The sequence below is a fragment of the Corvus hawaiiensis genome, chromosome 4 (assembly GCF_020740725.1).
Source record: "Corvus hawaiiensis isolate bCorHaw1 chromosome 4, bCorHaw1.pri.cur, whole genome shotgun sequence".
NCBI lineage: Eukaryota > Metazoa > Chordata > Aves > Passeriformes > Corvidae > Corvus > Corvus hawaiiensis.
This window is the reverse complement of record NC_063216.1, coordinates 369,689-393,499: the sequence shown is the minus strand read 5'-3', so window position 1 is coordinate 393,499 and position 23,811 is coordinate 369,689. Positions and strand designations below refer to the sequence as shown.

Here is a 23,811-nt window from a genome sequence, read left to right as displayed (position 1 = left end):
TATGTTAGCAGCAGCAGCTACAGCCAAAAGCAGTCAGGGACGTTTGCTGGGGTGGGGTGAGGTGAGGTGATGCCTGCCCTCGTTCCTGCTGACCCTCTCTCCCCTTGTTTCCCTGCCCCTGCAGGTCGTTTACTTCACTGCCACCTTCCCGTATGTGATGCTCCTTATCCTGCTGGTTCGAGGGGTGATGCTGCCAGGGGCTGCTGAGGGCATCATCTTCTACCTGAAGCCAGACATCTCCAGGCTGGCAGACCCACAGGTGAGGGATGGTGTCAGGCAAATGCTGGCCACGAGAATGTTCTCAATGCTCTGGCCTTTGGGTCTGCTGCTAGCTGAGCATCTAGCTGTCATCTCTGAAAGGAGACCAATGAACCAGGATCCTTAAAACTTCTGAGAGGGGTCTAGTCCACCTGAACAGCATATCCTTTTTGCTCATGGTCTGCAGCATGTGTGTATATTAGGTCATTTCCACTCATGGGCTCAGCAAAACCAGAAGAGTGTATCAAATATTTAGCATGTAACAGATACTTTTCCTGGCTTTTAAATGCAGATAATTAAGGAAGGGGGTATATAATCTATCGCTTTTAATTTTTTTCTGACCTGGTTAGCACTTTGGCTCCATCAAGGCCCTCCCAGGACATGTGGGGTCCCTGTGCTTGCAGAGACCAAAGGCGTGCATGTGACATGGGCTGTGACCAGCTGGGTTCCCTTCACCTGTTCTGGGGGCTGGTCCCACCTGCCTGGGGCAGGGGCTGCCCAAAGGGTCAATCCCTGCCACCAGTTGTTGGAGCTCATGGAAACCCTCAGTGAGATCCTGCTACTGAGTTTAGGCAGAAGGTAGGGCTTTGGTTCAAGTGGGATGTGTGTCCGTGCCTGAAGGGCTCCTGCCTACCCACCTATCTGTGAGAAATCAGTGTGAACTTAGGCAGCAGTGCCTGGGCTGGGATTCTTTGAAGGCTACCAAATTCCAGCTGCTGGGATGTTTGCAGCTGGGGGCTGCTTAGAGGAAAAAGAGAATGAGTGGGGAACCTGGAGACCATCAGAAAGGTGGGCTGTTTCCCTGCCTGCCTGAAACTCCCAGCTCAGGGCTTTCCCTGGGACTGTGTGAGAGCAGAGCTGCAGCTCAGCCCACAGTTCAGCTCTCCCATGGAGCCCAGCTCTCCCACTCAGCTTTTCCCATGAAATGCCAGAGCAAAGGGGAGCCTGGGTGGGTGACTGGCCTGCAGTCTCTCAGCTGGGCAATTTTCTGCTCTTCACCCTGCACTGTGGCCTCAGAGATGTGGGAAACAGATCTGGGAGCAGGGAAGGGAGTACACGGATTGTTGCTCACACTCTCATTTGGGGTGACTCACCAGTGGCTCTGCAAGGAGATTAATCATCTGGGTCATGTAGGGACCACAGACATCTGCAGTGACAGCTTCAGACAGAGCCATGCTATCAGGGATGCCATCTCTACCCTGAATGCAAAAGTGTGGGATGGAGAAATGGTGTCACCTTGAGTGGGATGTGAAAATACGGTCTCCTCAAGAGACTTCTCCTGAAGGACTTCCAGTCCTATAGCTCAGTTTTTCCAGATAGGTATCTGAGTTTCTCCATTTGCTGCAGATCCCCTTTCTGTCTCACAGCGTTTGTTCTCCATGACTGGAGGAGTTATTGTTGACAGGGCACAGCCATTTGTTTATTTTGTAGCCAGATCTGAAGACCACTGATCTTCTCTGTTCCAGGTCTGGCTGGATGCAGGTACTCAGATCCTCTTCTCTTACGCCATCTGCCAGGGGTGCCTGACAGCTCTGGGCAGCTACAACAAATACACCAACAACTGTTACAGGTAGGAAGAGCCTGCACTCCTCATTTCCTTCTGGAAATTTTCTCAGAGGGCACAGAGCTGCATCAGAGGAGGAGACCTTGGGTCATGCTGCTGTGACTAATGAGCTGCTCAGAGTGCAGAAGCTGCAGAGGACTCAGCACAGGGATGGAGAATGGCTGAGGGAAAAGAGGAGTACAGAAAATGGCTTAAATAGTGCTTCCTGACTTCCACATGTCAGCGTGGAAACGACAGACTGGAGGAGAGGGAGGAATGAAAATGGAGAGTGTCTCCAGCCACTGTGTAGACAGCACAGTCTATTTTGACAGAGTGAATGGGCAGGGGTGACATGGCCAGCTCTGCCATCACATCTGCGACACAGGGGAGGTGGTACAAAGATGATGGCCGGGCCCCCAGTCTCCAGTGCTTTACTACCATCGGAGTAATGTACTGCCAGTGGCCTTTTGATCCTATCAAGGAGATTAATCAAGTCTGTCTGGCCTTCTCCTTGCCCTTGGATTACAGATCTATTTTATCCATGGCCTGACATGGAGCTCAGTGGAGCTATCAGGACCATTTTTGACACCTTCTACAGAGCCCCGAGAAGCAGGGACTTTGTTATTCTTTCACATATTTCTCCAGCACAGATGGTGAAATGGAATTGTGCTTGGGAGACATCGATCATCTGTCCTGTTCTCCAAAAGGTGCTGCCATGGCTGTTGGTTGGGCAGTTAATACTTTCCCCTGGCTCTTCCAAAATGTTTCTGTCACCAATAAAGCAGTGTGCTGACACCTTCCTCTAATTCCTTAGGTGCCTTGTTCTGGCAGCTTAGCTCCGGGTGCCCACAGTGCCCCACAGCAGCTGATGCTGTGGGTCAGTTCTAGCAGCTGCCCGGGCAGGATCCAGGGGTGTGGGGCTTCCAGCCCAGCCAGCTGAGAGTGGTGCCCAATTTTCACAAGGAGCAAGTGCACATAAGTTTCAGGACAAGTAGCATAGCACATGCCAGCCTCCACCTGAGCATAATTAATAAGGACAGTGTAGACACAGCCCTTGTCAGGTGAGGATTTTTATTATCCTACTACCCTTGTTTTACTAGACCTGCTGAACCTGTATGTGTTCATGCTTTCAGATACTCCTCTTTCTTGACTATGTTTACTTTTGCAACCTCTTTTCTCTTCTAATTTTCTGTTTTCCTCATTTTCTCTGTTGTTTTTACTATTCTCTGGACTCTTGTCAGTTTTTTTATTGCTATGTGTTGTGTGGTTGTGTTCACCCGCTATGCCATGTATAGTCCTATAACTCTTGAGCTCTTGGCTCTGCTCTGAGCTTTTTACTTCTGAGTGGGTTCAAGAACAACATTGCTGTTTCTTGGTTAGTGCTGTCCAACCAGGGAAGCTGAGTACAGACATGATCCTAAGTGGATCCATTCTGCAGCAGGAAACACCCATTTCTCTCTGGCCTCCTTCCTGCAGGGACTGCATCACGCTCTGCTTCCTGAACAGTGCCACCAGCTTTGTTGCTGGCTTTGCCATTTTCTCTGTGCTGGGCTTCATGGCTCGAGAGCAGGGTGTACCTATCTCAGAAGTGGCCGAATCAGGTAAGTTTTTCTGGGAGACTTCAGAGCCAAGGGAAAACAAACAGCCTGAAGGGGAGGGCACTCTTCTGAGGTGAAACCCAAGATGTTCTCTACATCCTCTATGACTATGGGTGTCTGCAGAGAGGTCTGCATGACCAGTACTCCTCAACACAGCTTTCAGCCGTGGGTGGGCCAGCAGTTGTGGCAATAGGAGCTTTGAAAGAAGTATGTGAGCTTACTCTGTACTGCAGGGCAGTGGTCATCCTGTGGTCTGTTGGCAGGTCCTGGCCTGGCTTTCATAGCATATCCAACAGCAGTAACAATGATGCCTGTGTCTCAGCTCTGGTCCTGCCTCTTCTTCCTCATGCTGATCTTCTTGGGACTGGACAGCCAGGTACAGCAAACTCTCCTCCTCACCTAACATGCAGGTGCCTGTCCCCACCCTGAGCACTCCCCATGGCCATTGGAAAGGGTAAGGTGGGTATGTGCTTTGCTGGTACCTTGAATAGGTTCTCTACATTGTGTGCAGCACTTTCACACTGTGGGAGCTTGGAGCCAGGGCCAATGGCAGGACAGTGGTTTTATTTGCTGGCATCTCTGCTGGCTTCTCCTCCCTGTGTGTGTGAGGGTGTCCCAGCTACATCTCCCCCTCTCTGTGCCAGCTCCAGAGCACACTACAGAGTGAGGCCCAGCACCGAGCAGTGCAGTCTGGGATGGGGAATGGGGATGTTTTCTCCCTGCTGCATCCCACCAGAGCAATCCATGTGTCCTCTTTTCACTGGTGTGCCCACCTCCTACAAACCCATACCCCTGTTATGCCAAGAGCAAACCCCGTAGAGCGCAGCGTGCAGCCCTGCTGCGGGCATGAGGGGAGCAGAGGGTGTCCCGCATGTCCATCAGGCAGGTGTTTTGCTCAGGCTCTGCTCTGCAATACCTCAGCCCTTGTACTCAGATAACCAGGTCTTTTTCCTCTGTTTCTGCTGGCCCTTGGTGGAAACAAGACAGATGAAAAGAAAAATTAAAAAAATAAGGATTTGGGTGGTGGGAGGACAAAAAGGACAGTGAGGAGAAGTGCGTGCTTGGGGAAGGAGAGACGCTCATTTCTCTGACCTGTTTTGTTCTGCAGTTCGTCTGTGTGGAAAGCATGGTGACAGCTATTATCGACATGTTCCCTGGTGTGTTTCGGAAGAAGGGGCGTCGGGAGCTGCTGATCCTGGCCATTGCAGTCATATGCTACCTGCTGGGCTTGTTGCTGGTCACTGAGGTAAGCAAGGAGTAGCTGGGTTGTACAGCTGATCACCAAACCCCGTGCTACACAGCTCTGGAGGTCTGGGCAGAGACTGCAAGCTTGTCTTTGATGCTGTTAATTGTCTCTCATTTCTAATGCATTAGCTGGTGTCTCTCACAGCCAGTGCTGCTTTGACCCCGTGTGACACTGGTGCACTCACTGCATCACTGAGCCTTCCAGAGACCCTGGTCCCACAGCCCAGAGAGGCTGCCTGACACACGGCTTCATGCAAATACCAGACCTGGGAGCTAAAACAAGCTGAGCTGTTTGAAAACAAGCTCTTCTAAGGGCAGTGATCATTTGCTGGCTGCTTTCCACACAAAGCAGAGCAGCAGGAGAGGAGCCTGGGGGTAATGGCTGTGCCATAACCCTGCTGGAGCCCGTGGGAAGCCTGTGATCCTGGGGACCAGAAGGAGCAGAGCTGTGCTGGTGCGGTGCCAGGCACACAGTGTTTGCACTGCTCTGCAGCTAAACGCTGCACCTCTTCCTGCATGGTGCTGTGCTGTGCTCTGTGTGTACCACAAGCCTGGGTGAGGGTCTTAGAGCTCCTGTGCTGCCTCCGTGGGCTCTGTAGTGACAGCTAATTCCTGTTAAACCCCTTAGACACAGACAAATGATCCTCCAGCAGGATCCTGGCTGAAGGCAACTCCTGTGGTAATCGATTTGAGTGACACTGTGTGTCTAGAGCCTTTCAGCATTATTTGAAAGCATCTGCTTGACCTGGAGGGGCTTTCTCTTGGAGAAATCACATGAAAATCATCCATGGGCCTGTACAGGTAGCTGATGACAACTCTGCAGGGCTCAGCTTGAAGTCAGAAGCAGCAGGAAAGCCATGAGCCTCTGCCATTGCAGAGCTTGGGCCACGAGTAGTATGTAAAGTTGGATGAAGAAAAATGAGGTATCTGAATATCCTGGTGCTCAAGATCACAATTTTCTGGGTGCTAAGTTCTGCACTGCTACATGGTATGTCAAAAATTATTCTGGAAACTTCCTAACTGTTTAAAAACAGCCAAACAAACCAGCTCCTGCTCTTATGCACAAAGAAGCCTGCCTAGCCCAGAAGTATCATAGAATAGGCATGAAAACTCTCCTGCCACCAGGCCTGATGGTGTTTTTGGAACAGAGTGAGGGCAGCCCCAAGAGAAGGCTCTTCTCCTGCCTGCTCTAGGTTCAGTGTTTCTGCTGCTATTCTTCTGCTTGGCCCACCCATTTTTCCCTGACGTGGAATGGTCTTGCCATGGCTCTGTTTTCTCTACCTCTTCAACAGGGTGGCATGTACATCTTCCAGCTCTTTGACTACTATGCTGCCAGTGGCACATGCCTGCTCTTCCTGGCTGTTTTTGAAGTCATCTGTGTAGGATGGGTGTATGGTAAGTGGAGGACAAAAGTCTGTCTTGCTCTTTATCAAGGCAAGAATGGGGGTTGAGAAGTGGGAGTGGATAGAGAAGATCCTCAGGGGGCAAAGAAGTGCTGTAATTATCTTCTTTCTTGTCTAGTTTTCACTGTGTTTCCTTGCAACATTTCTTAATTGCTCCACATTTAGACTAGGAATGTTTTTTCCTTCTCCATAGGTGCCTCATATTGAACTACCTTGCTGTTCTTCCCATCTGCCCTTTGAATTAGATAATCAGCTATAGAGGAGTGACTGCTGTTCTTTGGTGTCTGTCCCTGTCTACTTACACTGTGCATTTAGTTTAGTCCTGCCAGTTAATCTAACAGAAATTGCTGGGATGAAAACCTGCTATGTGCTACTTCTGTGATGATTCCTGCTTCCTGTTTATCCTGGCTGTGATGGCACTCAGAAAAGAAACAGGAGGGACTGCTTTGGCTCTCAGTGAAGTCTGTAACTTAACTACTCAGTCAGGAGCAGGATAAAACTGAACTTCATGAACTATCAGGAGGAAACCAACTGCTTGTTAGTCTGTGCAGTAAGAAGAGTCTTCTCTGATATCCCATGGGGAGATCTCTTTCTGAGCACAAAGGCTTTGATTTTTCTCCCTGAAGCTTGTTCAAGGCTGATGGGTTTTGGGTAGAGTCTTGTGTGTGATGCAGAGCAGCTGCTCCCTCTCTTTGCTTCATGGAACTACAGGAGCCTCATAGCTGTAAGGATTGTGCACAGCTGCAGTAGATGCCAGCTTAGACCAGACCTCAACATCCCACGGTCACACATCTGCTGGTTCCAACTACTTCAAACAGCATTGCCATCATAACCTCAGGGAAAGATTGCAAACACAGCATCACATTGGGTCTCAGTGGTCAGGAGCTCATGAAGGAATACAATAGAAGAAAAATTAGGAGTGATACTCTCTGTGAATGTTCTTCAGCTTTTCACAACTTATTATAGAACCATAGAACGGTTTGTTTTGGAAGGGACCTTTAAAGGTCATCTAGTCCACCCTCTTGGCCACTTTCCACTTGACCAGGTTGCTCAGAGCCCTGTCCAGCTGGGCCTTGGACATTTGCAATGGTGGTGTATCCACAGCCTCTCTGGGCAACCGGTTCGAGTGTCTCAGCATCTTCAGAGTCAAAAATTTCTTCCTTGTATCCACTCTAAACCTCTCCTCTTTCAATTTAAAACTGTTAGCCCTTGTCATGTCTCTACAAGCCCCCTTTATATATTGAAAGGCTGCAACAAGGTCTCCCTGGAGCTTTCTTTTTTCCAGGCTGGACAGCCCAAACTCTCTCAGTGTGTCTTCACAGGACAGGTGTTTCAGTCCTCTCTTAGTTTTCATGGTCCTTCTCTGGACCCACTCTGACAGCTACACGTCTTTCTTGAGCTGGGTGTCCTAAAACCAGATGCAATACTCATTTTGTTGCCCAGGAATTTCCAGTGCCAGAAGCGAAATCTATTTATTTCTCTTCTGTTATTTTTTTCCAGTTGACTTGGCTAAGCATTTATCATCCCCAAAATGCTGCAGCAAGGAGTTCTATGGCTTTCTCAGGTGTTGTGTGAGGAGTCACTCTCATTTCCTCATTCTAAATCTGCCACCTGCCAATTCCATTTGGTGCCACCTTTGCTTTGTTATGGGCAGTCAGTCCCTGTGTGCTCCTTTTGGTGCTTACAGTTTTATAGAGGTTGCACTGGCTGCAGTGCAGTTGCTGGTGAAGGGCTTACCAGTTTCTCCAAATGCTTCATATAGAGCAGGAGTCAATTGCTGGTTTGGATAAACTCCTCTCTTACTGAAAGGGTGACTGGTCCAGCTGCTTCGTCTCGAGCTCTAGGGAATGCAGGAGATCCCTAAGAGAGATTTATTTTAGAAAGATTTCCTTCAAAGGAAGCTCACCTCACAGCTTGCAGTAGCAGACCCTGGCCAGATTTGAGTCAGCTTCTGCCCAGTCCTTCTGGGATTAAAGGGGCATGGAGATCCCCATCCATCTGTGACAGGATGGGGATCACCATGCTAGGTTAATTGATTAAACTGAATTATGCTTTGGTGTTTAATGCCACTTTTACAGTCACACAGGCCACATGCCCTTTCTGATGACCCATGGAGAGGAGCAATGGCAGACAATGAGTAACAGGAGAGGTGATGCTGCCCCAGCAGCCTTAAAGGGAGATGGAGTAGTTGGGGACAGAGAAGTGACCCTTTTCCTCACAACCATGGGTTCATTTGTGCCACACTCCACACAGTGGGATTTTACCCTCTTGACATTCTGCTTTGCATCCACTGGGGTAATTCTGGTCAAAAATGTAGTCAGAGGGCTGAGGTGAGGCATTATAGTGGGGGAAAAAAGTGACTAGCACTGATTAAAGGGCTTTTTTCCCCAGCCTCAGAACTGGCAGGGCTGAGCCTCTTGCTTACACTGTGAAGAATTACAACATTTCTGCTAACACAAATATGCGTTCTGAGTTTCCCCTCTCCCAGCACATACGCCAGCCACCCACCACTTGGCAGCTTCCCCCTGCTGCCAGGCAGCTGCTCTCCCAAAGACCTGAGGATTTCCCCTGTACTGCTCCCTGCCTGTGGAAGGATTGTACAGCATTGGACCTGCTGATCTAGAGGAGAGTGCTGCAGGGATTCTGGTGTCTCCCTGCTTCTTCTCCTCTCTCCCTCCCACTTTGGGACAGACAGCCCTTCTATAAGCAGGCTTGGGGTTTGAGATTCACAACATGATGCCACCAAAATGTGCTGCAGAGGAGATTCCCCAGGCAGTCACAGCATGCACATTAAGATTAGCTGTTCTGGGAGAAAGCAAGAGCCTCCATTACTATAGGAGAGCCGGGGCTGAAATCACTAGGGCTGTTTACGCAGCTAAAGCAAACTGATGCCAGAGGGTACCTGTGGGTGACCCTGGGGTAAACCCGTGTTGTGCTATGATAAATCTTTCTCTGGTTCCATTGCTCACATGCAGCGTGGCTCCCAGCGTGGCGTGGCATGGCAGCCTCCTCCTGCCTGGATCCTGCCTGTTGGGCCTGCTCTGGCTCTGTGTGCTGAATGCTCTCAGATGCGCTGGCTGTGAGCAACCTTCCTTATGGGCCATAACGGGTCTGCTCTGTGCGCCTGGTACGCAGAGGATGCGCGGCCGTGGTGCTGGGATGTGCAGCTGTGGTGCCAGGGTGCCTCTGTTGCTGGCTCTTTGCACAGACCTGGTGCAGGTGTTGATGCTGCAGGTTTGAGACAGAGAGGGAGCAGATACACGCTTGGTACTGTGGCGTGGAGCCATGGTCATCACCTTTTGGAATGTTGTGGGTGAAATTTGATATAGATGAATGCAAGTAAATGTAACTTGGGAGATAAAACGGGGAGAGAGTTTTTATAGATTCCAAACTAGCAGAACTGTGAAACTCACTGTTTTTTGAATATGCTAAAAGTAAAATTCAATCTTTGTCCCTTTTAATTTGGGCCTCATTTGCTGTTTTTATAAGCTGCGTAAAATGAGAAGGGCTCCATAAGGACAAGAGATAAGGATGTTAGCAAATCTCTAGTTAGATTCCTGTGAAATTTATTCCTGTGCATTTACGTGGCAAAATGATTTGTCAGAAGAGCACACAACCACTTTGAAGGTATATGGGGTTGATCTGCACAAGGGAAGTGGTACTAGCATTCATGGTTAGCTGTCCAGTGACTGCATCCCATTCCTCCTTGTCTTGAAATATTGGAGATAGAAGCAAACATCTTTGTGCACTCCAACAAAAATCTCTTTGGGGAAATTTTTATGGTTTTCTCTGCAGGAACTTTATCTAAGCTTTCTAATGTGCTGGGAAGGAAAGGCACATTGCTCCAGTATGTGTCCTCCAGCTTCTAATTTGCTCAACAACCCAGTGTTGAGTGGTTGAACTGATGACTTCTTAAGCTTGATTACTTTTTCATCTGCCTGTGAAGTGTAGACTATGTAAAGCTTCCTGTTCATATACTCTCTGAGGACATTCATGTCAGTCCCCATTGTGTTTCATCACATCACCCTCTGACTGCCATAGAGGCCATGGAAATTTAGGACCTGGCGGTTGTCCTACAGAGAAAAGGGACAAGGACAGGTGGAGGCACATCATAATTAACAACATAAGTTGTGGGATTTTTTTTTCTTGTTGGGGGATGGATGTGTGTGTGTGTTCTTTTTGTTTAGCATTTTCATATTTCTTTAATTGATATGTCTCTTTGACTAGATCCTAGATCCAAATTGGCAGGGAAACTTTATCTGCCATGAAGCTGTATTATGAATTAATTTATCTGTCATATGTCTGACATGGCAGTGTGTTTCTGTGGAAGACACTGTGCTGTGCTTATATTCTAAACTGCCATTCACATGATCTATATCTCTTTTTTTTTTCTCACCCTGTGGAAGATTTCGGCTTTTTGGCAAAATTAATTTTATATACCTCATCTCCTTTCATCCCCAATATATTTTCAGAAATTCTATCTGAAGCCTCATGATATTTACAGCTTGGAAGTTCTCTGGTGTAGGCTGGGCTCCCACACAAGGCTGCATGTCCCTTGATATACCACAGCTTGTTGTCTTTGCTTGAGGCGGGTTTTTAACTTGCCAACTCAACACCAAGAGGTGTTCAAAGAACTATCCTCCTGCTTCCCCCCTCCACCAAATAATTCAAAAAGCTGGGTTTAAAAGAGATTTTCTGCAAGCATTAGTCATGGGATATAGAAAATAATGCAAAGAATTACAAAAAAAAAAAAAAAAAAGCAGCACACATAATGTGCTTTTGTAGAATTACTATATTTAAAGGAAATGTAATATGAGAATGTAATTCTGAGACAAAAAAACCACAAACCACAATACAACTCACCAAACTCCAAACATCCACAAGTGTGGCCAGTTCTACAGGCACATATTTTGCCCAGTCCAGCCCTCTGGTGTTGAGATATAAAGAAGCAAAATCTTACCACGTTTGCAACTGGGAACTGACCTGACCATGAGTTCACAGATGAACATCCCCAAAAGCAGAATCCTTCTTTATCAGCTAAGCACCAAGATAAAACTTTAACGAGACAAATACGGTATTATTTCATCCCAGAGGTGCTTAACTGGTAGCCGTTTTTCTGGACAGACTAGCTCAATTTTTTTTGTCCAATATTGTCATCTTACTTTGCCTAAGGCAGTCTGGTATATCTGGTTAGCTGTGGTTAGAAAGGTGCTAGGGCACCTTATAAATGACTTTTTGATTTTTCTTCATTTTACGTCTCTTTCTGGCCAACATTAGGCTCCTGATACTTGGAGACATCCTAGAGCCTATTGCAAGGTCTGCTGAAATCCATCTGCAGTTTATTGTCTCCTCTATGCCATTGCATATGTTTGCCCTCTGTGCTTTGGGTTGGGAAGAGTCAATGGTTAGAATCTGGCTGGTGGCAGGACTTCTAGGTGCTTTTCTGAACTGTATCCCATTCCAGGGCACCATGAGATTTAGGTGGATCCCACACGCTGTGAACAAAGTAACCCAGTAAGTGAAACCAGTGAAAAGGAGATCAGACACCCATCAGACAGCTCTCACCAGACAGTACAGCAGCACTTGCAGATGGAAGATTTGGTTTTCAGAGGTGTTTTAATTGCCAGGTTTTCAGAGTTTATGCCAATAATAAAATATTCTGTGGAAGACAGGGTCTTGATGACAGGGGTCCTGCCCACCTCAGTCGTGATTCTTGACATGACTTCCCTGGTATACCAGCACGTTTATTTACGAAGAGAGGGTTTTGTTAGGCATTCCCCACTCTCTTTGTTCCTTTTAGCACTCTGGACTCGCACAATCCCATGTGCTCAACCTGCACGAGCTTTCCCTTGCTTCTCTGTAAACCAGGAACTCCTCTTTTCCTTTTGCAGTCCTTACCAGTGCATGGGCTGCATCCTCTCACTAAGAGCTGCTGCTGTCTGAGGAACTGTGCTTTTCTTCAGTGTCGATCTTTCTGACACTTATGGATGAAATTAAGCCCCTCCATCTCTATTTAGCCACAGATGGGCCTTTTCAATCCCAGAAAACCCCATCACCTGCTGCTCTATTATTAGGATAGCCATGTTTTCACCAGGAGTAAACACCAAGGATAAAGAAAGTTTGGGATCTGATGTGAATAGTGGTTGAAGGAAACAAAACCAATCTGACCTCTGACTTTGTGCTGGTTGGTGGCCAAGGTGCCAACCGCTTCTACGACAACATTGAGGACATGATTGGGTTCCGGCCGTGGCCCTTGATCAAGATTTGCTGGCTGGTGTTCACCCCGGGTCTGTGCTTGGTAAGTGCAATTATGACATCATGATGTGGCACTCTGGGTCCCCAAATTCTCAGAAGAAAAGGCTGACTTATCTCCAAGGTGCTGCTGTAAAGTTTTTAAACTGCTGTGGAGAAGCAGAAGCTTGTCCATAGCTGAGGTAGCCATTTATTTCCTTTGTAAAGCCTTATGTTTTGCCTGGAAAATTATTTGAGCCTGAGAAGCCAATTGTGTATTGTGAAGGCAAAAGGAAATGTATCCTCAAAGCCTGGAGAGGTTTGGTCAAATTACCTATGAATAGAAGACCAGTGAGAATTACCCTGTTCTGAAAAACTTGCTTCAGCCTGTGTTCCTGGGACTGCCCATGGTTCAGAAATATCTTTCTATAGCCATTGGCTTTCTATGTTATTAAATCTCTTCCAAAACTTCTGTGACTGTGTTTAAACAAAATGCACCCAAATTCAGGCAAGTTCTTGCCTGTTTTGAATTTGTGTCCAGTCTTGCTCCACTGACTTTTACATGCTTTCTGAGCCAAATTCTGGTTTTGTATCTGATGTTGAGAGTTGTTTTCTTTGACCTCAGTGGGAACACAGATGGGATCTATAACTATAACTTACAAAAGATTCCTAGTTGTTTGTCCCCAGGCTTCAGCAGGACTTGAAGATTTGGGAAATTTTTAAACCAGCCCAAATTGTCTGAGAGCTCTGTAGATAGAGAGCCCCAGGAGGGTAAATCTGTGCCTGTGTGGTTCTTCTGAAGTCTTTCTGCCAGGAAGAACAAAAATTCTTGTCTTTGATATGAATAAATTGCTATCTCAATGTTGCTGGACCCTCAATGCTGCTTCCAACTTCGCTTATTTGAACTCTGCAGAAGCCTGAAGGCTTTACACTGCAGAGATGCCTGGCCCTGGCTCTGAGAACTCCTCGTGCAGCCAGCATGCACCAGGCTCTGCTCTCTGCAGCCAGCAAGGTCCCTGCTGGCTCATGCAAGGCAGAACACCCTTGCCACCCTTGCAGGGCAGCCAGTCCTTGCAGGGTGGCCAGGCTGCCGGGCCTCACTGCCCCTTGGCTCTCCTTATGTTTGTGTTTTCTGCTCCCCAGGGCGTCTTCCTGTTTTCCCTGATCAAGTACACACCCTTGAAATACAACAATTCCTACGAGTACCCACCCTGGGGCTATGTGGTAGGCTGGCTGATGGCACTCTCTTCCATGGTCTGTATTCCTCTCTATGCCATCTTCATCCTTCTGAAAACCAAAGGACCCCTGAAACAGGTACTGAGATTGCGGTCACTGGGCGTGTTGCTGTTGCTCCCACAGATGGTTCAGGATGAGCCCCAGGGAGGAGGTACCTGGCACATTTCTCCTCTGAGAAGGCAAGGGCTGGTGAGAGTGGCCCCTCCCCAGAATGCTCTGTAGCTCTCGTTGGCAGTTGGGAGAGCTGGGAGGGTCTCAGCACAGCTCCCAGGCTGATCATCAAATGTGCAGTCTTCTGTGCGGTGTTGCACCATCATGCTCAGTGCAATATAGGGACATATATGTAGTATATATGCAGTAGATACCAATGCAAACCAAGTGCAAAAACAGGTTCTGTTTTGCCTTTACTTCTTGTCTCTTGTAGCCCTGGGTCAGGACCATGTTATTTTCAAAAAAGAAATTACCCATAGTTACTAAAGAGGATGTGCTCACAGAGCTGTAAGGCTCTACCCTGTGCCATGCCCGAGCCTGTCCTCTTTCACTGTAGACATCTTTGTCCTTGTCCTAGGAAGAACTGTATCTAGGGAGATGGTACCATGGAGATGACACCTCACCTGACCCATGAAGAAACACCTGAGTGATGTACAGTACATCTAAATTTCTACACAATTTCTCTTCTGGTCCTTCCCCATTCTCACTGCAGCTGGTTGGAGGGTGGGGTGGGCAGAGGGAGCAGGTGAACAGGGGATGAGAGCATCCCTGTGGCTGTGGTGTAGGTGTGACAGTCACATGGTGGGCTTATGGAGAGGAGGGCCCTGCATTGCCAACACATCCAGGGGTGGGCTGGGTACAGGTAGTCTTCATTTGTTCCATTGTCTCAGGGAAGGTGAATCTGTGCTCACAGTGGCTCCTGTTTACTGACTGGAAATAAGAATCTTAATAGGGAGAGGCAGGAGTTGTGGCAGAGGGGGCTAATGCTGTTCTGAGGCTCAGGAAAAGATACAGAACAAGGTCCAGATGGGACTGGTAGCGACTGAAGTCTTCAGTGGAACACTGACAGAGGCATAAGCCATGCAGGCAGGAGGCCAGAGAAGAAGAATTTTGCACTAAAATAGTTCCTGTTTAGCTGCCTTTGACCCTTTGGCCTCCTGGTTGCTGTTGGCAGACATGAAGAGATTATGAGTCTGGAAGGGAGCTGGAAGGCGTACACTTCCCAACATGAGGAACTGCAGGGGAATCCAGGGTGCTGTGGTATGATTTGCTCCAAGTTCACACTTCGAGTTCCACCTCCTACAGCATTTTCCTGTGCTCTGGGCCATTTAGTGATGATGCATGGCTGGTTTGAAGAGTTTGACGGGGTGGCTGACATGTCTGACTCCCCACAGCTCAGAAGCTTTTTATGTCTAAATGAGGCCTTGGAGCTGTCAGAGAAGTAATTGCCCACATGTCCTGCCTGCTAAACAAGCACTATCTCTCACCAGGGGCCAAGTGCTTCAAGCCCTTGGACCGAAATGCTGCTGTGAAGAGTGTTAATGCTCATTGTAGAGCACACCTGAGGAATTGATTTGGCCTGTTTTGATCAAGGGGTTTTCAGTTTGTCCTTGTTTACATTCTATTAATTGAAATTTCCAGGGACTCCTCAGCTACATTAGGATGAAGAAATTTCCAAGGATGCGGTTCAGGTGTGTGGGAAGGTATTGGCTGCTAAACCTGGGTTGATTCAGGGGAGAATCAAAGCCAGCCACAAAATACCTTCTGGGATAGCTGTACCTGTTTTTAAAACAAATTTTCTCAAGATGTACCTGTTGTCTTTTTCCAGTCACACTCCAGAATTGTAGTGAATTAATTTCCTGACACAGATGTTTCTAGGAACAGAGTCTTTGAATATTGCAGACCATTCACTGAAAGCAAGTTTGTAATTGGTAATTATGATCAGTCACTGCAACAAACTGATTCCTCTTGTTACACTTGACTGACCAAGAAATGCAAATGCTGGTTCCTAATGTGCCTGATTAAGACAGCTCGAGCTCCAAAGACTAAAAACTCACCATGAAGTGCCCACAGAACAGCTGCAGACCAAGGTCAATTTTGGAAATCACAGGGCAAATAGTTTTGAATAAATGAACAAAATCTGTGATTCTGACAGACACTTCACAAGGAGTGGGAGCACTAAAATGAATCCAAGGAGTCATGGATGCTCTGCTTGTGATGCACTCTGCATGGGAGGAGCATGCACTGTCCTGAACAGCTTGTGATGGAAAAAGTTAGTAACTGTGAAAGTCAGGTTTCAGCTGGGAAATGATAGGCTGTCCCATGGAGCTGGCAGGTAGCTGCAGGACATCGTTACTGGGCTTTGGGAGAAAACCAGGAGCTCAGGAAGTTGTGTGGCACCAGAGTGACTTAAAATATGGGATGAAGAAGAGCAGAAATTCACTGCAGCTGTCGCTGACAACCAGCATTTTTTGCTGAAGAGGTCAAAGATATTTTCATTTTTTAAGAATAAACTCCCCAAAGTTGTCACAACACTGCATACATGTGTGTGGAACAGCCTGTAGCATTCTGCATTGCACAGGACAGAGGGAACTAAGGGCAGGCAGCTGCCTCACAAGCCCACAAGCCCTGCCTTCACCAGCACAGTCTGGCTGACTGGAAGAGGGGAGCTGAGGATGGTCTGGGGCAGGAGCCAGTCTGCAGAGGGACTGCTTTACCTGGGAAATGCCACTGAGGTAGGTATCGCCTACCACCCTGCTTTGGATCATAGCAGGAGATGCCCAGCATCTGATGATCAGTCCGTTTGAAAGGCTTCACAGCTCCCACCAAAATCAAGGGAAAGTTACTTGGTATAGGAAAAGCAATGCTTTATGGTGTTTTTCCCATTGCCACAGACAATGTCTGTGGTGCTAACTGCTGGCATCCTCCCTCACAGCAGCAGGTCTGTGAGGAGCACTGTACATCAGATTATCAGTCCACAGCCCAGATTTGAGCTCAGGGGCAGAATAATTGTCAGAGAGCAGGCGAAGCAAAGCTGCTCTCCTTCTCTGTTTCACGGCCGTTCGGCAGGAGAGGAACAGGGAGCTGGGAGCATTGGCTCTCTAGATGCCTTTGCCCCCGGCAATGGTTGTGGATCACTATTGGCTGTCAGTTTGCTCATCAGCTTAATTAACAGCGCCTTCCTCTCCGCAGCGACTGAAGCAGCTGATTTCCCCGGCGGAGGACCTGCCGCAGCCGAAGAAGCGGCACGTGGTGGGGCCGTCAGAGCTGAGGCGCGAGGGATGGTCTCCTCCGGTCCAGGAGGTGATCATCACAGAGAGAGAAACCCACTTCTAAGGCATCTGGGATGTTTCCTCCATAACCCAGACTGATTTGCTCTCTGCTTCCCAAAGTGGTTTCTTTTCTCTTCCCTTCATTCCTTCACATCTGTGACAGAAGCATCTGGGACACCCTCTCCTTCCAGACAGCTGGTTGCACCCACTGGGAACAGCATTTCTTTTACACCTTGGGGACAACTCTTCTCGTCAGCAGCTGTGGAGAGTGCAGCACACTTTTGTCAGAAGTGCCCTTCAGTACTGACACAGGTTAGGAAGAGAAAAACAACATTGTAGCAAAAAAAGAAAAAAGGGGAAAAAAAAGTGTGTTCTTGTTGGGAGGAGGAAAAGAAACCACAGTGGTGAGAGTGGTGAAGGAGAGCAGAGATTAAAGGTGTGAAGGAACCAAGTTAGGGGTGCAAAAGCACAAAATGATGGGGCATTGGCACAGGAAATAAGTAAGTTGGTTCAGTAGTTCATAAGAAGCTGGAGGATGACAAAGGAAAGTGCATTGCTAGGTGACCTATGTGCAAGGGAGAGAGAGCCAGGAACATATCATAGCCAATGATAAAAGGAGGCTGCAGTGTCAGTAGTTACAGCTTCAGCTGTCACTGGAAGGGAAAGGAGTGACAGAGTGCTCAACGCCATCGTAGTTGATGATGATGGATCTCAAGGCAGTCTCAGTCTGGAAAAGGGGGTAAGGAATAACTATCTAGGGGACTAGATGTTGGTCAAAACTACACGGCCCAGTGAAAACGCATCCGAGAGTGAAACCGATGAATATTTGACAATTCTTTCAGAAAATTCATGGAGTGCAAGAAAAGTCCCAGAGCAGTTGGTAAAAAAAAAAAGAGCTGCAGCACAGCTGGGAAAATGAGACCCTGAGGACTGCACGCCCACAGATTTAACTGCACTGCTGGGGCATTTTGTAGAGGAATTAATGAAGGAGTTGATAGGCCTGATCCTGTGCTGCAGAGTAGCTTTGGGAAGAGGCTGGGAGAATGATTGCACTCCCTTGGCTTTGCTGCAGATGACTGCTCAGGGGACAAGGAAGACATAATCAGGCGCAACAATCATCAGCTCAGGCAAGATAAAGCAAAATTAATAGGTAAGATGGGTTCATTGGAAGCAGATTTTGTCAAATTAAAGGTTGGTTGTTGCTAGGGTAGTCAAAAATGTGATGTGATGGGTGGGAGGAATTGTGTTTGGATGCGGGGTTTGGTGCAATGCCAGATGACTCTGTCCTGTGGAGGCTGGGGCTGTAAAGCTCCCTGCCAAATCCTGCTTCAATGCCTGTCAAAATTTCACAGCTAAACCCACCAGAAAAGCCAGTGGCAGCATGCACCCCGGGAGCTCTGCTGCGGTCAAGGGTACACGTGCTGGTGCACGGCTGTGCTGCAATATTGGTGCATCCAACCACGCCAGAGAATGGCCATCAAAATGAATCACAGATGCCACAGGTTCCTTTCCCTTGTTCCTTGTTCCAAGTAATTGCTTTTCCCCGTGCTGTGTGGAGATAAACGACCGGCACTGAAAGCAAGGGGGGAAATCGGGCCTCATCTGCGTGGCTCGGTACCTATTCCAATTGCTATGGGAACCTTATCTGCTGCAGCTTCCTCTGAGTTTAACTGGAGAATTAGCATAGGGCAATCTTTTCCCCGTTTAATTTCCTTTCCTTTAAAAACGAAAAACTGCAAACTGCTGGTGAAATGAATGCTGAAAGTCAAGTACCAGAATTTGTACCTCTCTGGGACATTATCAGTTGATTGAAAATGTTTTACTGTGGAAGGTGGAGAAAGCTGGCAAACCTCATTCACATTCCCTGCGAAGGACTGCAGCATCACATAGGACACCATTTATTGTATTTTCATTTTTTTAAAGAGCTGGATGTCATGCTGCAAATACTGTGGGAAGAGCTTAGCACCCAGAGGCTTGCAGTCAGGCCTCATGGTAAGTAGTTTGATGATTTTTCCTCTCCCTCCCACCAGTGTTGCTCATGATTTGGTGGGACAAGCAGCTCCCTCCCAGTCTTGGTTCTTGCACAATCCTTGGTAGGACATTTAGCCCCTTTGCTCCTGCTGCCATGCCTTTGAGATGTAAGGTAGTGTGGTGCTGTCAGAGAAGTTGTGGAGATGTGTTCACTTCTTTTTCTGAGGCAGTTGAGTAACACTGCAAAAGTCCTAGACAGAAACAACTTTTCGGTTTGGAACACAAATGTGGGGCCGTGTTATTGAAAATAAACACTACATGAACTTGTTCCTCTGTTCCTTATGTATATTCTGACAATAGCGTCCCATCTCTGCCAGGAAGCAACTTACTTTAATAAAGCCAGAGGATTTTTTTCAACAGACACAGAGATTGCTGTGTCCATTGAAAGCAATCATAGAATTCCCAGGATCAGGAAATTAATCCAGTTTCTTTGGATGGAATTGACAAAGTTTCAGGAATTTTAAGTCAAAGCTCAGTGACCCAGTGTCATTTAATTCCCTTTCCTTTAAAAACTAAAAACACCCGCATACACCCAGCTGAGGGAACAGGGGAAAATGCCACCAGTGGCTGTTTTTTGCTGTGAGACCCCCAGCACAATTAGAGACCAAGTAGTGGTTTGTTAAATTTACACAAATATCTCAAGCATTGCTGCATGCATGTGACAGGTCTGACAGGTCTCCATCAACCCCTGGAATCGGGCACCTCTGAGTCTGATGGGAAACTGCTCCTGTCCTGCACACACCAGGAATACACTACTGAATGGCTGGTATGGAGAGGAGGGAGAGATTTATTTTTTTTCCCCCGTAATTGTTGATAACGTGCCAAGACACGATGCATTTGGAGTCCAAGAAAAGGTACAAGGTGGCCAAACTGTGCTGCTCCTCCCAGCTGGAATTAAAACACTGTATACAGAAGAAAGGACAGACACCTGTAAACACCTAACTACCATTTCTGGGTTTCCAGTTCATTTATTGTTCTGGTTTTGATGGGGTTTTTTTTCTTCATAAAAAGGTCATTTTCACCCCTCTCTCCAGAAGGAAAGACAGGAACATAGTTTGTTAAAAAAGAAATCAAGACAAAAGGTCTTGTATTATCCTTTTCCATCCTGTTATTCCTGTTCCTTCCCACTTCGGCCTTCTTTCCCTTCTTCCTTTGACAGTGACAAATGGTAAAAAAAGAAGGAAACGGTCATTGAAAACTTGTACTGGACAAAATTTGAAGAAAGAAAGATAAAACCATCAAATATCAATCACCAGGATCTCTTCAAGTTTTGTGACTTCAACCCTCAACATTGTTTTTTGGAGGGAGGAGAATTGCAGTGGGATTTCTCCTTGGCTCTCAAACGTTCTCCTGTCCCAGGTGATCACGGCGAAGGACAGTGACCTGCTGTAGCTTCCAACAAGCTGGAGGTGCAGCCATGCCCTCCCTCCAGCCCTCGCCTTAGCTTTTGGGCTGGAGAGAAGCCGTGCCCACCACAGCCCCTGGTGCAGGGGCTAGCTGCCAAGGACTGGAACCACTGCTCCATCCTGAGCAAAGCTCTTGATTTCCCCTGTGCAGGTACACAGCTTGCCAAGGGTCGGAAGAAGAAAAAGGGCAGTAAGGACTGAACCGGAGGAAATGAAAACTCTTAGAAGAATAGGGGTTTCTCAGACCTTAGGCTGTGTTTGTTTTGTGTGAGTTATGGGTATTCTGCAGTGGTTGTGTGGTTTGTGCTGGAACCTGGAGACTTCCCTGAGATTTTGCTTCCCTGGTGTGTGGCAGGAGGGGTTTGCTGAGATGCTTCCCCCATCTTGAGGAGAGGTGGGCCTTGCACAGGTGGAAATAAGAGACGTGAGCCAAGTGACTTGGTTGCACAGCAAATGAGGGCTGGGAAAGAGACAGTCAGCAGTCATGAGGGCATATAGCAGTCATCAGGTCTTCTTGAAGTCCTTTGCTTTATCAGGTTACACGTGCTTACATATGGTAAGTTTCTAATAATTAGCTAAATTGTGGTTGAATGGGGTAAGAGGGGAGTAATGTTCATCAAAGGAGAAGATAAAATAACTTCTTCAAAAATTAAAATTTAAGACTCGAGAGGCTGAAGAGATGTGCATGTGCTGCTGTCCAGTTCTCTGTGCAAGGCTGCAGGGAAGGGCTGGGACATTAAAGTGAAGGACTTTACTCCTGAACCTGCCAGGGGAAGAGAAGCAATGTGTCTTAACAGTGCATGGATGGACAGTGTGGAGGGTGTTTTGCTTTGTGCTGTTTTTAAAGCCCACAATAAGCCCTGCCCCCTCAACTGCTTTTGGAGCATGATCCTGGCTCTGGTTTGCATCCCTGACCCACAGCTGCAAAGGAGGACATGTATTTTCAGAGCTGCCTGTTCTGGTTTGTCAAGCCTGAGCTTGGAAAGCTATGTGGAAAGGAAAGGGATTCCCAGGGAGAAATGCTTTCAATGTCTGTGCAAAGCCAGTTGTGGGCAATTCCATCCTGTCTTGGTTTTGGTGACATGCCAAGACCATTCTGTGAAGTGGCTTTTTGATTTTTTTCTCCTGTTTCGTTTTGGTTTTTTTTACAGGCTGTAGAATAGTTTCCTGCCCAGCCTGGGTGACAGCCAGGATGGGAGCTCTGGACTAGGATGGCTGGTTTGGACCAGAGGCATGCTTACACTCAATCGTTATCTGCCAGTGGCCACTAAACTTTTCCAAAACATGCTTTATCAAGTGTGCAGCTTTTGTTGTACCATGGTGTAGACAGTGGTCTCTGGAGGAGGATGAGACATTACAGGCCATCTGGTGCCTTTCTGGACCTCGTATTTCAACAGGACATGAAATAATCTTCTTTTTCTCACAGAGAAATAAAACTTCCCTCAAGCATAAAAGCAACCTGTCACTTTCACATATCCTGGAGAAGGGCCATCGCTGTAACAGGAGCTTCCTCCCCACATTCTAGCTTTGAAGTGAGGATGACCTGAGAGCTGGAGCTGGTGTTTCTTCATCAGGCTCTCCAGAAGCAGGGGTCTTTATGCTGGAGTGCTCCAAGCAGCATGCAAGTGGGTCCAGGAGCTGCTGAAGAGAAATCCCGCCAGTGGCAAGGCACAGCAGTGTAAGTCCATAGCCCTGGGTTAGCTGGGATGGTGGGAGGCAGCCTGGCAATGGGAACTGGCCTGGTTCAGAACTTTGGGGAAATCATGCCCAGGCAGTGTTAGTTTCTTGTGCAGTGCTTTTGGATGAGATGTGAACTCCCCAGCCAGGCTAGGTGACTGTGGCTCCCCTTGGCACTGGTGTGATGCATACATCAGTCAAGGAACAGGGAGATGGTGGTGGGGTTCTCTCTTTGTGCCCTGTCCAGTTCTTCCCTGGGTGTGTCTATCTCTCATCACCAACACCAGGCTCTCCCACCTCAAAATGCTTTTTCGGGGCTCAGCTTTACACCTGTTTTACACCTTAGTCAAAGCATAAATTACCAGCCAAGTAAAACAGAAGCTAAGGAGCAGCCTCCAGTTGTCCCGTCCCATAAACCCCCTTGTCCAGGAGCCCAAGCATGGGAGTCTGTATCTCCACATAGGCAAGCAGTGTGGTCAGGCACAGTTAGTTTTTTCAGAGCCTGTGGGTGAAGGATATTTGAACACGTTCAGAACATATTCACTTTACAGTATTTAAGCTGAGAAAATAACAGGAATTGATTTTTTTTCTTTTCATGGGTTACCTGCTGCAATTAGATTTCAAAAGTTATTTGGTGCCTGAAATTTTTTTTACTATGACCCCCACTCCAGCTTCTTTTGCAGTACAAGACAGGGGGTGGCATTTCCCTTGTATTTGGGAGTTTTTGAGCTCAGGCTCACTTTCCTGTTTCTGTGGTCAAGGGAGGGAGCAGCAAAGCCTTTGCTGTTTGGCCTTGGGGTACCTGTGAGGTTTCATGTGAAGAGGAGAAAGGTGAAAGGGGGCTGATCCCTTTTGGGAAGTTAGAGGTACAGAACATCTCACATCAGTGTCTCCACATGGGCGTGTGTGTGTTAGGGCATCTGGGGGAGAATTGTGCTTTGGTAGGTTTTGTCTTAATGACATCACTACTGTGACATTGTGGCAGAGGCTGGTGGTAAGTGTGTTGCTGTCAGCATCTTGAGTTTGTGAGGCTCTGGATTTACAAGTAGAGGTAATCTGTAATCTTGGTAAAGCTTTCCAAAATTTCTTCTCTCTCTGGAAGGAAGAGAAGGGTGTTTTAGTGACCGTGGGCAGAGGTGTCAGCTGCACCTTCTGGTTGTTCTGGCCAGAGTCCCTCGGGCAGGCTGATGTAGGACACATCGAGCGATGGCAAAGCAATTTCCCACCACCCAATCCTATCGATAGATGCAATTTCCCTGGAGGCTGGGGGTGTGTGAAACTTGATTGCTGCAGACAGAGGCTGGTTCTGGGTGTGTGCACCACACAGCCAAGCAGCAGCAAGGCTGCAGGCTGGAGATATTTCCCCTCACAGTGGAGGCTCCGTCCCTTCCGATGCAGTAATAAATGAGGTTGCCCCTGTGTGGCACTTCACAGAGGAGCCAGGCCTTTGCTCTTCCTTATCTCCAAGGCCTGTGTCCTTATCATGATGGAACACCTGTGGTAGACAGTGGTTATACTGCCTCTGTCAGTAACCCTCATTTCCATCTCATACTGTCCTCTTTTTCCTCCACATCTATCACACTTTTCCCACACCCCTGAGCTTTTGAGGTCAAACACAGCTGTGCAATAAGGCTTCTCCCTGTAGGAAAGCATGGCCATACTGTTCTATTGGGAAGTGGCATAAGCTCCATCAGTATAACTGTATTTATGCTGATTTAAAGCATCTACCTCAGAGCTTTTATTAGCATAAGCCTCTTAATAAAGAGGGAAAAAAAATCATAAGAGCTACACCAATGATGTAACTAGACCTAGGGACACATTTACTTTAAAATTAGGTTGGTTTCACAGAGTATGTGATTTCAGTTAAATCTTCCAAAGTATGTGAAGACACTTCTATTTATGTTCCATTCACACTAATTT

At 47.5% G+C, this 23,811-nt stretch overlaps 1 protein-coding gene across 7 annotated transcripts in view; it reads left to right on the top strand.

Annotated features, from left to right (window-relative positions):
- The window catches only part of LOC125324325 (sodium- and chloride-dependent betaine transporter-like), a 65,545-nt gene that overhangs the window by 26,897 nt on the left and 14,837 nt on the right, over positions 1-23,811 (top strand). For 3 of the 7 annotated variants that reach the window (XM_048299988.1, XM_048299985.1, XM_048299987.1), the window contains 9 exons: positions 125-259; positions 1,725-1,828; positions 3,278-3,402; positions 3,663-3,775; positions 4,508-4,645; positions 5,937-6,039; positions 12,245-12,345; positions 13,422-13,592; positions 16,698-19,077. In XM_048299988.1, the coding sequence (XP_048155945.1) occupies positions 125-259; positions 1,725-1,828; positions 3,278-3,402; positions 3,663-3,775; positions 4,508-4,645; positions 5,937-6,039; positions 12,245-12,345; positions 13,422-13,592; positions 16,698-16,841 (1,134 nt within the window). In that variant the 3' untranslated portion in view covers positions 16,842-19,077. Of the gene's footprint in view, positions 1-124; positions 260-1,724; positions 1,829-3,277; positions 3,403-3,662; positions 3,776-4,507; positions 4,646-5,936; positions 6,040-6,240; positions 12,346-13,421; positions 13,593-16,697; positions 19,078-23,811 lie in introns of those variants that run through there. The other 4 variants (XR_007202930.1, XR_007202929.1, XM_048299986.1 and 1 more) reach the window with 3 other exon arrangements.